Below are 12,704 nucleotides of genomic sequence, written 5' to 3'. Positions count from 1 at the left end.
TGAGCTGCACCTTGGCCAGCAGTCTTTTGCCTAAAGCTGCACAATTCAGGATCTTGAGACCACCTTTGACACATTGGATATGTGAAGAGAGCTTGGATCTGTTGTCTTTTTGGAACCTTTAGAAGGTCCCATGCCTGTTTGTGGCCATAGCTGAGAGATCCATAGCTGGCAGAGAGAATCAAACACTGGCATGCATCTACTGATACATCTCAAGCAAGACTAAGGATGTCATCCTCCTGCTCTATTTGGCCTTGGTGAGACCACAGCTGGAGTACTGTGTCCAGTTCTGGGAATTGCACTTCAAGAATGATGTGGAGAAGTTCAAGAGAGTCCAAAAGCAGGGCCATGCACATGATTAGAAGTCTAGAGAGCAGGTCATACAAGGAGAGGCTGAAAGACTTGGGACTGTTCAGCCTAGAGAAGAGAAGAGTTGGAAGGGACTTGGTGGCAGCCTAAAAGTATATTAGGAATGTACATCAGGGCCTGGGGGAGCATCTGTTCACCAAGGCACCCCAGGGGAAGACCAGAAATAATGAGCACAAACTGATTGAAGATCGCTTCAAATTGGACGTAAGGAGAAACTTCTTTACAAGTCGAGTGCTGAGGGTCTGAAACAGACTCCCCCAGAGGTGGTAGTTACCCAGCTTGGTGATCTTCAAAAAACGTCTAGACTCCCATGTTGCTGGGGTCATCTGATCCCAGCAGTCTTTCCTGCCCAAGTGCAAGGGGACTAGACCTGATTAATCTTGTGAGGTCCCTTCCAACCCTTAACATGTATGAATCTATGAATCCACAGGATTAGCTGTTTCTTCCCAGACACTGTCCAGCTGGATTTTCATTTATCTTAACTGGCAAAAGTAGACCAGTCTGATGTGATTCTAGCAGGGCTTAGGCTACCTCTGCTCCTTCCTTCTGAGAGGGTCTCCAGGCCAGACCTTTGCAAAGCAGCATTTTGGAGGTTGGCCTTTGTTGTAACTCAGGGGTATTCAACCTTTTGGGGTCAGTGTACCCCCGGCAGCTGGACATGGAGCAGTGTACCTCCGGTGGCACTCCATCCCCGCCTTCCCATGTGTAACCCCTAGGACCTTCTCAGGTACCCCTGGGGGTATGCACACCCCCAGTTAACATCCTCTGTTGTAACTAATCTTTATGCATGGGCTGAGATGGTGGTTGCTAAGACACATGGTTGACAGCCCAGAGGTTACAAGTTCAAGGCCATAGCAGAAACATCTAAAAGGGGACGGTGCAGCCCTGTTGGATTCCAACCAATCTGCGAATTCTGCTAAATACCTTGTCACAAGGACACGAAAAAGGAAGGAAGCACTGTGCAGTTGTGGAAGCCTCCTGAAATGACATTGTCTTTGATAGATCAGGAGATTTCAAATCCCATTTCCAGGTGTTGTGGATATTATTTTGGATTCGTCTGTGCATGCATGTGTGCATGAGTGTGAATAACTACTCAAAAGAAGAAGAGGAAGTTACTTGATAAGTGGACTACTTTGTGATGCATTGTCCACACACACATTTGTTGTTTCCTTCCTTCTCTTCCTCTTCGGAGTCTGCCTGTGAAACTGTAGTTAAGAGGAACTGAGAAGCTGGGGCATGTGCTTAGCCCTTTATCCTCTTTTGGGGCGGGGGGAGGAAGAGTAGGGTAGGGATCAGACTAGCTTGTATGATACTACTAAATAAAAAAAGTCTCTAGTCAAAAGGCTCAAGGGCTGAGCATAAACACGTGAGAATGTGTGCATGGACAACACATCTTAAGAGAACAGCTGTAACTTCCCTTTCCAAGCTGTAGAATTCTTCTGTAAAAACTGTTTTTACTTTAAACTCCAGACTCCAAGCAGCCACCCAGCAGTTTTCCACTTTTCTCTTGGGTTGCTTCTAGATCTCTGTAATTGTGGGGAGTATTAGTGGTCCTTTCACCTGGAGAGGTTCTCTGCTTCCAGAAACGGCTCCTATCACCTCATAGGCATTTCCAGCACAGTTGCAAAGAAGAAATAAATCCCAGGGTTTTTTTGTTTTGTTTTCTGTTTCTCCAGGCTCTCTTTGCCAACCATCCACCAGCCAGCTCCAGCCATATATCTGTGCCAGCTAGTTCTGGTGCCCGCAAGATGTCAAGTGCCAGTTCCAGCATCCAGAAGGCGGTCAGTCTGCACAAAATCATGCCATCCCAGAGTACACCTTCTCACCTGGTTCCTAAGCCCCCAGCCAACCTCAGGCAAGCAGTGATCAGAAAGGTGGCAGCCCAGAGGATTTCCAAGTAAGTTTTTCTCTCTTCCTTTCCATGGCAAGAAGTAGGGGCAGCTCAGACCAGAGATATCAAGAAAGAAAATTTTGCCTGCAAGTGACTTGAGTATATATATTTCAGGATGTGTCTTCCATTGTTGGGTACCTGGAACAGCCTGGCTTTATTGGATTATTTGTATCTTTACAATAGTCTTTACAACAAAGAATGTAACTTCATACAAACAGGAAGACATACGAACTGCAAAATTAATTCAGTTCTCCATCTAGTCTGGTCTCTGCCATTGCTCAGTACCAAAGAGGTCAAAGAAAGACTCAAGAAGTTGGTAATGACTTAATATGAGTAACATTAAAAAACCAAGGGAATTCTTCTTAACCTCTTCCATTAGTGGCAGGCTTATGCCATAAACCAAGAGGGTGTTTATGCTTTATAGCAGTGGGGTCCAGTCTCTTTGGCAAGTGTGCCACAAATTATCCCCACACCCTCCCTAAGTGCAATTCCAATCCCCTTCCTCTGCTCAGTGTGCTTCTGGACTTTCTGCTCCCTACTCTGAGCTCCCTGTCCAATCTCCTGATCTACTGTCTACTTCCTGCCCTGTGCTCCTGTCCTTGATCTGCTGTCTACTTCTGCCCTTGATCTGTTGCATGCCACACAGAGGCTGCCCATGCCACTTGTGGCACGTGTGCTGCAGGTTGGCCAACTCTGCTTTATAGTCTTTAGATCCTATCTAATACCTCTAAGGGAGATTCTTATTAGCTACGTATATGTCCAATTCTGTTCATAGATTTCATAGACATTAGGGCTGGAAGGGACCTCAGAAGATCATTGAGTCCAGCCCCCTGCCCCAGGGGCGGGAAGTCAGCTGAGGTCATAGGATACCAGCAAGACAAACATCCAAATTTCTCTTGAAGGAGTTCAAAGTAGGTGCTTGAATCGCCTCCAACGGCAGGCTATTCTAGACCTTGGGGACTTGGACAGTACAGAAATTCTTCCTTATGTCCAGCCTGAAACGGTCTTGCAGGAGTTTATAACCTGTCGACCTTGTCATCTCTTGGGGCGCTCTGGTGAAAAAACGTTCCCCCAGATCCTGGTGAACACCCCTGATAAACCTATAGGTGGCCATCAGATCGCCCCCTGAGCCTGCGTTTTTCCAGGCTGGAGAGTCCCATAGCTCTCAGCCTGTCGTCGTAAGGTCTGTTTTCCTGACCTCTGATCGTGTGCGTGGCTCTTCTCTGGACTCTCTCAAGCTTCTTGACATCCTTTTTTAATTGTGGAGCCCAAAACTGAATGCAGTACTCTAGCTGCGGCCTCACCAAGGCCGAGTACAATGGGAGAATGATGTCCTGGGATTTGCTTGAGAAGCATCCATGGATGCAAGCCAGCATTTTGCTCGCTTTACTAGCCGCAGCATCACATTGAAGGCTGGTGTTCATCTTGTGTTCAATCATGACCCCCAAGTCCCTTTCATCTGTAGTGCTAGCCAGCATAGCACTGCTGAGCCTATAAGGATGCTGAAGGTGTTTCTTCCTAAGGTGGAGAACTTTGCATCTTTCGGTGTTAAACACCATCAGGTTCTTGTCTGCCTATTTCCTGAGCCTCTCAAGGTCAGCCTGGATTGTCCTCCTGTCCTCAGGTGTGGATGCTTTACCCCAAAGTTTGGTATCATCGGCAAACTTGGCCAGTCCACTTCTGACTCCAATGTCCACATCGTTAATGAAGATGTTGAACAATATAGGTCTGAGGACAGAGCCTTGAGGGACCCCACTGATCACAGGGCACCATGACGATTGATTTCCATCAACCACCACCCTCTAGGTCCGACCATGGAGCCAATTCCCCAGCCAGCGGATTGTGGTGGACCTGAGGCTGCGGTTGGCCATTTTTGCCAAAAGGTGATCATGGGATACCAGATCGAAGGCTTTTTTGAAGTCAAGATATACGACATCAAACTCCTCTCCCTTGTCCAGGTGATATAGGTCACCTGGTCATAAAAGGAAATAAGATTGGTTAATCAAGACCTACCCGCAACAAACCTGTGCTGGCTATCCCTCAGGGTGTTGCCATTGGCCAGTCCATTAAGAATGGCCTCTTCGATAAACTTTTCTAAGACCTTTCCCGGGATAGAGGTCAGGCTGATGGGCCTGTAGTTTGCCGGATCCACTTTCCTCCCTTTCTTGAAGATAGGCACCACATTGGCCTTCTTCCAATCTTCAGGCACTTCACCAGAGCACCAGAAGTTCTCAAAGATCTGTGCCAGGGGCTGAGCTATGATGCTAGCCAGCTGCTTGAGTACACTGGGGTCTGGATTGTCAGGGCTGACTGATTTAGGTGTCCAGCCTCACAGTGTTCCTTCACAAGGTCAGCATTGGTGGAGGGCAAGGAATCTCCCTCACCCAGGCCTTCCTGCCCCGTAATGGGCAGGGGCGTCCCATGGGACTGATGAAAGACTGACGCAAAGTACCCATTTAGTAGGTTGCCTTTTTCCTGGGCGGCGGTTGTCAGTTGTCCCATCTGGTTTAGCAGGGGTCCAATGTTGTCCTTGCTTTTCCTCCACCTCCACACACATCTAAAAAAGAACTTTGTATTATCCTTGATGCTCGAAGCTAGTTGGAGTTCAGTCGCTGTGTTGGCTTTCCTGGTTTGCTCCCTGCAGGTCCGGACCAGTGCGGAATATTCCTCCTTGGAGGTGGATCCCATCCTCCATCCTTTGTAGGTCTTTCTTTTTAGCCGCTTTCTTTCTTTCTGTTCTGAACCTTTTAACCTTTTTGGCTTTACTGCTGTGTTGTGGGAGAGAGTTCTACAAGTTAAGTATGTGGTGTGTGGGGGGGAAAAAAAAATCCTTTTTATTAGTGTTTAATAGGTTTTCTTTCTTTTTCATTGGAATAGCCCCTTATTAATGTGTTGTGAGAGAATAAATGGGAGGGCTGGATTTATTTCAGGCTGAATTTATTTTATTGCCAGTTGCTATTAGATTTCTCTGTCATGTCCTCTTTTATTTGTCTCCTGAAGATTAGAAAGTGTCATCTTTTAAACCTCTCCTCATCTTTCCCTTAGCCACCTTTGGTCATGCTTATGCTCTGAACGTTGGTGGGAGGAAGCCACATTCATTATTGCCTCCATGAGTTCTGCAGAGTCCTGGAGGTCTCTTAGATCTGATTCTTGCCAGGTTTGCTGACCCTTCACATCCCCTTCCTCATTTAATAACAGGGCTTTAATAAAAAATAACCAATTTACATTCTACTGAAGTGCTTAGGAGTACTGATGATGCAGAGAGCAAGTGCTTGAAGTGCATTGATGATGCAAGGAGCAAGACTAGGACAGCAAAGTATGTTTGAGGTGTGTTGACTAAGCTGTGTTGGAGAAGCTGTACATATCCTGTATGCACTGTGCCTGCCTTATAAATCATGTCCTAAATGCATTTCTGAAAACCACTCAAAAGAAAACAAGATGTGAGCAGGGTTAGTCAACTCAACAAGTGCAGATGTTGAGTATCAAGACTGCCAGGTTTGTGCAGGGGATTTTGCCATCTGATTCTGTACCGGGGTGGCTCATGTTAGTACAGGTGACAGGCGGTATCAGTGGGTTCCTTTGCTGGGCAGCAAGGATGTGTATTTGAAGATGCCGGTATGCTGTGCTCACTTGTTGGCAGAGGAAATGTTTATCCTTGGACAGACTTTACTTTGCTGCATTTTTGTGGTTTCTGCTCTGTGACAGGCAGGAGTGTGGGAAAACCGGAAAAAGCTCAGCACCAAAAATGCACAGAAGGGGGAAAAAAAGCAAAAGATTCCTTCAGAATTTCAGAAACCTAATCCAAGTATCGAAGGCTGCAAGGAGCCGCTCCGGAAATATTTTCCAAGTTGCCTTTCAGACTCCAGCACAAGGCTCTGAAACCATTCTTACCATTCATGGGATCCTACAGTAACATTTTTTCACTTACATGGAAAGCACCAGTGCCCAACTATTCTTCCAGCACGCTTGGAGCTGACCATTTTCAAACCACTGTCTTTCTAGCTGCCTAATCAAATCAATGTATCCTTGTCAGGAAAATGACCAGAATGCCATGCACAGGGAAGGGTGAATGGGGAAAACAGCCTGCCACAAAGAAACATAGAGATTAGAGATGAAAAAGATGTCTTTCATGTTCCAGCCCATTCTTCCCATTCTCCAGCCATTCTATACAGAGCATTTTCTGATGCTATGTAAATGATGCCTACTTTTAAATAACTCCAGTGGCAGAATTTTGCCACTTCCCATGGGAGACAATTTAAGGATTTAAATGACCTTATTACTAAGAAATTTCTCCTGTGTAGCCTGAACTCCTCTTTTGCTTTGTTTCATCCTATTACTCCCGCTTTCTGAAACATCCAGAACACTTTCCTTTCTAAATTGACAGCCTTTGAATATTCTCCTTCCACCTCCCATAGTTACTGAGATTTTGTTAACCTCTCTTTTCCTCATATACCGTACACTCTGGTTAATTTGCCACTCCAAAGGGACTGCATATAACAGCAAATTATCCAGTAGTGACCCAAGATCAGGATGTAATCACTGAGGGGAAAATGCTAGTGGGAAATTGGAACAAATTATCCTATAGGTAAATTAACTAGTAGTTTCACTTACCAGGTTCTTAATTATTTCTCTCTCCCTTTTCCCTTATTGGAACTTCTTCAGTTTATTATTGTTTTGCTTATATTGAGGCTCCCAAATTGGTTAAATCATAAAGTATGATGCAAAATATGATGATGAAAGCATGATACTTTACTTCTCTGTAAAACAAAACAAAACCAAACCAAACCAAACCACATTGTAGCTCTGGCTTTTTGGCTGGCACATTACTTTTCCAGTTTACCTTAATTCGCTGTTCACTATCATCCCTAACTCTGACTTGAGTGCTTTCCAGGCCTCCTTCCTCCCAGGAGATCTCATTTTCCTGGAATAAACTGACTAGCATTCACAGAAGTTATGCTTTATTTTCTCTGTTCCAATATTAATGGTTATGTCACTTTTCTTTCTAATTTTTCTAAGTCTCTTTCTCTGCTTTTTTTTTTTACACCTTGGAACTTTGTTTAGTATCTTAATAGGATCTTCTCAAAGTTGTTTGTAGCACTTCCTCCAGAGATGAGACTGCAAATACAAACTGGGATCAATTTTGTCTGTGAATCACCTCTGCCTTGCAAGCACTATCATCTCACTTCTAGCCAGTACACATGGTACACAGAAAATGAGGGGAAGGAGAAAAGTTAGAAACTTCTGCAAAAAAAAAAAAAAAAAATTGAAATTCTGAAGATGAACATTACTGACTAATACAAAAACTATCTAAATTGGGAAGCTGCCCTGCTTAGCACATGAAAGAAAAAAGTAATGGAACAACCAGATAAGTAAGGGATCAGGGAGAAAAACCATCAGTTTGGAGGATGAGTATGTTCTCTTTTTTATTTACTCAGTCTCCCAACTTGTAAAAGGAGAAGGTTATCTTTGTCGTGGACTGTATCCAAAGCAGACTCCTTCCTTATTAAACTAACAAAGTGGATAAGTGGTGACCACATTAAGCTGTGGAAAAAGATATGGGTATTGAAAGGAACTGTTTACGTTTTAACTACTCAGAAATATGACTCTGTGAAAGGGTCTCATGTAGCTCCATATTTTTTTGTCTCAGTAATTCCTAGATGAAGTGCTTCAACCACAAAGAGAAAGATAATTCTCCTTCTTGCTAGCACTACAAATTCATAGTGGTCTCCAGGACTCCACACTTGACTCTGGCAGTTAAGGTTGAGAAACAGCCAAGTAGAAAATAATTTGTGGTGCCAATGGAGAAAGAACCTGGGTAGAGGCTGAGACAGGTTTTTCGCTAGCTGTAGATCTGCAGCAGTTGATTATGTTAACCATCACGGCATACATAGACCTTCTCTGTTAATGTATTTTCCCAGCATTCCCACTTGGGCACCTGCTGTAAGTGAATGTTTCCCTGTAGCTAATAGTGGTGTGGGCCAGAGGAAAGAAGATAGCCATTGTATCATATAGGCATAGGATAAAATAATGGAATCCTCCTGCATTACTTATACTTTTCTGAATTCATTATGTATGGGACCAGCAATATCTGCAGACAGTGCAGAACTTTTGGACCATCATAACTAACACAAAAACAAGGAAGAGATGATGTCTTTTGTCAGGCCTCAGCAATCTATCCCAGAGCTTGGTGGAGTCCTAACTGCAATCTGATATGGCAGGAGCCAGATGTTTTAGAGTAGGCTGGGCCAACCCTGGCAGATGTGCAAAAAGCAGAGGAAGTGACCACAGGGAGAGTTCTGTAAATGGCTGTGGTTCTGTTTTGAATCCTATACTTCTAGTGTTTGTTTATTCACCGGCAGATGTAAAATGTCTCAAGTGCGCTGGGCGTCTCTCTCACGCAAGCAGAATGCCCACTGTAGAGAAGACAGACAGCAGCAGAGTAAGCGTGTGGCTGTTATTAGGACCCCTTTCACTTCTTGCTACTGAGGCACACACGTTGTTTTAGCTCTTGAGCATCTGGGTTAAACAGGCTGCCTGACCCTTAGACATATTTTGGCAGCTATAGCAGTGCATCTGAGAGAAGTGTCTTGATTTAACACCCTGACACAGCTGGGTTCACTGGGCTTGCATCTCTTAGCCCCTGGCCAGCCTTAGATCATACACACAGATGCATATACAGAGACACCCTGTCCAAGAGCAACAAAGAGGAACAAGCCTCTCTGGCACTGGCTCTTCACATCTGGTACTGTCCTTTTGTCAAACCTCAGCTTGTGTATGATGTGAGTTTGCTGGTGTCAGTCCTATCCCTCCTGACCCATTAGTTTCCATTTATAGCATTTCCGGGAGTAAGTTACAGCAAAGAGGCTCAAAGGTTAACCAGGGAAATTAGTGCATTGTCACCTATAAAATAACAGACAGAAAGAGCTCATCTGGATTCTCTGCTTTTGACTGGACTATGCAGCATGAGCAGTAAGAGAAACTATGAGCATATGAGGTCCAAAGCTGTCCTTAAGAGAAAATATCTGTGGGTATCAGCATTTATTTGACGGTAGCATTTAAAATTGTGACTGCTCTGAGATGGTTATGCCATGCAAATATGATATCAGACCCCCTCTTCTTCCAACCTTCAGTTTCATACAAACCCAACCAAAATAAAATCCAAGTTCTCGCCACCGGCCATGCAGCTGCCAAGAGCACCTAGATTACTGGGAACTTGCTGACTTTGAAATTTAAAGGCAAAAGGGTTTCAGTCAACACTTCAGAAACTGCACGTGTGCCTGCATCTGTTAGTCATCAGGGCATCATATGGGGATTGGAGGCTACAACGCTTTCATTGGGCAGAGCTGGAAGTAGCTCTCAACCAGTGCGATGGAGCAGGGTGGGTGGAGGGAGAGACAGGATTGCAGCCAAGAGAGTGTGAACGGGGAATTCTGGAGCAATCAGAAACAGAGGCAGGAAGGCCCAGATGTTGAATCAAGAGACAGAAGGCCTGAGAGTGAGCAGAGAATAAATTAATAAATCTCAAGGCCAAAATGGATTGTTATGATCATCATCTGATTTGACTCCTCACAGTGAGTTAATCTATTTTCATGAGAGAGAGGCAGCTAATTTCTCTCTGGGTGCTCAGACTAGCTCACTTCAGCACATGTAGATTTTTTTTGACTTGGGCAGCTATGTTCTGTTTAAGTTCCATTTAGGTTCCTACTGGACCAATCTGGATCTGACACTTTGTTTCCCAAATCCTTTGCAGCAGGGCCTGCAGAGGAATTTACCTTATGCCTTTCACTGGCCTAGTAGGGACTGGATGCTTTTGCTAGATCTTGGATTCCAAGGCTGAAGAGAACTACCAGCTCATTGCACTTGTGAGCTGCTTCTACTGGGTTTAGGATGTAAGATCCTGAGCTTAGCTCTGAATGTAATGTTCACTGTTGGTCCCCTACCTGCCCCTCCAAAGATGTTCCCTTTTGCTTCTGGTCGCTGAATATTAGGAAACCCACAGAACTACTGTGTGTTCTTCAAAGCAGCTTGGCAGCTTAGAACTACATGCTGCTTTTTTAACATCTCAACTCTTTCTTCCGTCAGTCAGCCTTAGGGGCGCCCAGGATGAGCAGCTGCATGTCACCCATAGTAACCTCTTGCAGGTGCTAGGAGGCTCTGGTCTCTCTGCCTTCTTGGAGCTGTCTGCTAGCATTGCTCAGTTCTTGTCACATTCAGGCATGGTTTTTTGGCTACCATTTCTGAGCACCAATAAGGCTGTACAACCTAGTAACCCTCCAGGCAGCTTTGCTCTGGCCTGGTAACTTCCATGCTTAGCACGGTCTAATCAACTGCTTTTGCTTGTTAGGGTGACCTCTACAGAAGGGCATCTGAATGGATTCCAGAACAGCCTTAACAGTGCTGCATCCTGTGAGCCCAGCACAAACCCTACAGGTGAGTGCCAGTCCCAAAGACCACAAGAGCTGAGTGGAGAGTTAATGTACTACATGAACCTTCTCTAAGAATTGTCAGGGAAAAGGCTAACCATCTAGCAAGACAGAGAACAGCTGCAGCCTGGGGTCAGCTAGGAAGGGAATTAACTTCTCCCAAGATGGTAATAAAAGGCTATGCTGAATGGAGCTGAGTTGAAAATGAAGGTTACCTAGAAACTGGGTTGAGAGGAGACCTCAGAACCCCATTGCTTTGACTCAAGGGAGCGCTGCTATTTTGAGTTTGGCCTTTGAAGGGCTGGAACAGTCTTTTCATTTATTTTTCTATCTTGTACAAAATACCCTTTGTTCAGAGAGGGCAAATTGAGGCCTCAAAATTAGCTGAACAGTAAACTCCATCAACTGATGTGGAATGTCTCAAAGGGAAGACTCCTAGTAAGTCCTATGGACCTGTCTTCTCAAATCTTACTTCCCCAGTCAGTGATTGCTTAATCCAAAAGGGTTTCTCAAGGGGCTAGTATCTCAGGGAATAACCCAATTCTTTTTCCAGTGCTTCAGAAGTCTTTGCAGAGCACATACACTACTAGTTTAGATGAGCTAGTACCATTGCTATGGCACTCTATTCTGTGATGCTGCAGCTAAGAAATTTGCAGCTGAATTGCACTCCAACATCTGAGCTTTCATTTTAAAAGAATTATGTTTCTGGCTTTTATGGTTGTTGAGAAAACCTTGAAAATGTGACCCAAGTGTCACTGATGCAGTGATTTCTGCCTGTGTCTGCCTGAAATAATAGAGGAGCAAACTGCCCCATTTGTCTTGTTTGGGTAGTTTGCTTTGTAACTTAGATATAATATTTCCAATATTAATGTCAGCAGTTTCACTGGTGATCCTGTAGCCCAAACATCCAGCTAATGCACTTATTGTACAATTCCAAACTGCCTCCCATGCTTTACCACCTGCCAAATCTCCCAGTTTTCCTTCTAGAAAATATAATGACGTAGGTAGCCATGTCCCTGTCAGGCCAGGCCTCTCTTGGTCTGCTATCTGGTACCATGCAAACCAGTACAGCCTGTTCCACGGTTGGGTTGTCACCAACTACACCAGCACCCCAACCTGGGGCTTGCCTGGGTGAGGAGGGCGTGTGGACACCCAGCAGGACTTAAAAAAATAAGACCGGTGAACTCCCTGCAATCCAACGGTCATCCATACCTGAAGAGGAGATGGGTGCCACCAGGTTACTCTGCCCAAAGAATCAGCAGTGATGCAAAACAACTCAACTAACATCATCAGAGTAGAGCGGGTTGCTACAGCATCTAAGGTGCCCCAACAGTCTCAGCAGCCTTGGGACCTACCTGACCTGACCTGACCTGGGTAGCCATGTCTATAGAAAAAAGTACACTGGAGCCTAAGAGTGTGGGAATAGAGTAAAATGGAATTATCAAAATAAATAACAAAGCCAGCATTTTACTACTTGTACAGTTAATGCAAAAAATCTGGTTTGCTGCAGAAACAAAGCCCAGTTTTCTGCAGAGTATGTAAGCCTGGATATGAGCTGGGATACAAATAAGTATAAATGCCTAGTTCTCAAGAAACAACATCCTGGCTCATTTTGTGGACCTGGATGAAGATGTCAACAGGCTGAACTCTGTCCTCTTCTTCTCAGTTGCCTCCTTCAGAACTCTCTCCTATGCCATGTAATCTTTAGCCCTAGAGGAAACAAACCCCTCATTGTGAAAGAAGCCCCTTCTCTAAACATTGCTCGGTATGGCTATCTCTGCTGATCTGAATGTGTCTGTGATAACTGCAGGCAGCAGCTCCTCTCTGCCCTTCCCTGTTTCTGAAAGCACCTTCCATAAATTACGGAAAATCCTCAAAAAATTGCAACCTATATTAGAAAGAGACCCTATTCTTAAAAAGATCTTCCCAGAGCCACCCATCCTAGCCTTCAAACAAGCACCGAACCTCACCAACCTCATCACCAGAAGCAAACTTCCTCAAACCCAGAACACACCAAAAGGATC

General features: G+C 44.8%; 1 protein-coding gene across 10 annotated transcripts in view; it reads left to right on the top strand.

Annotated features, from left to right (window-relative positions):
- TTLL5 (tubulin tyrosine ligase like 5) overlaps positions 1–12,704 on the top strand; it is a 178,375-nt gene that overhangs the window by 150,585 nt on the left and 15,086 nt on the right. For 7 of the 10 annotated variants that reach the window (XR_003093381.1, XM_025200691.1, XM_025200684.1 and 4 more), the window contains 2 exons: positions 2,043–2,263; positions 10,602–10,687. Coding sequence is in view for 9 of the 10 variants with exons in the window: in XM_025200691.1 (XP_025056476.1) it covers positions 2,043–2,263; positions 10,602–10,687 (307 nt within the window). In the remaining variant the exon portion in view is untranslated. Of the gene's footprint in view, positions 1–2,042; positions 2,264–10,601; positions 10,688–12,190; positions 12,524–12,704 lie in introns of those variants that run through there. The other 3 variants (XM_025200719.1, XM_025200705.1, XM_025200702.1) reach the window with 2 other exon arrangements.

The sequence above is a fragment of the Alligator sinensis genome, unplaced genomic scaffold, assembly GCF_000455745.1.
Source record: "Alligator sinensis unplaced genomic scaffold, ASM45574v1 scaffold280_1, whole genome shotgun sequence".
Lineage (NCBI taxonomy): Eukaryota > Metazoa > Chordata > Crocodylia > Alligatoridae > Alligator > Alligator sinensis.
Note: the sequence above shows the minus strand (reverse complement) of the source record. Positions and strands in the feature narration are given on the sequence as shown.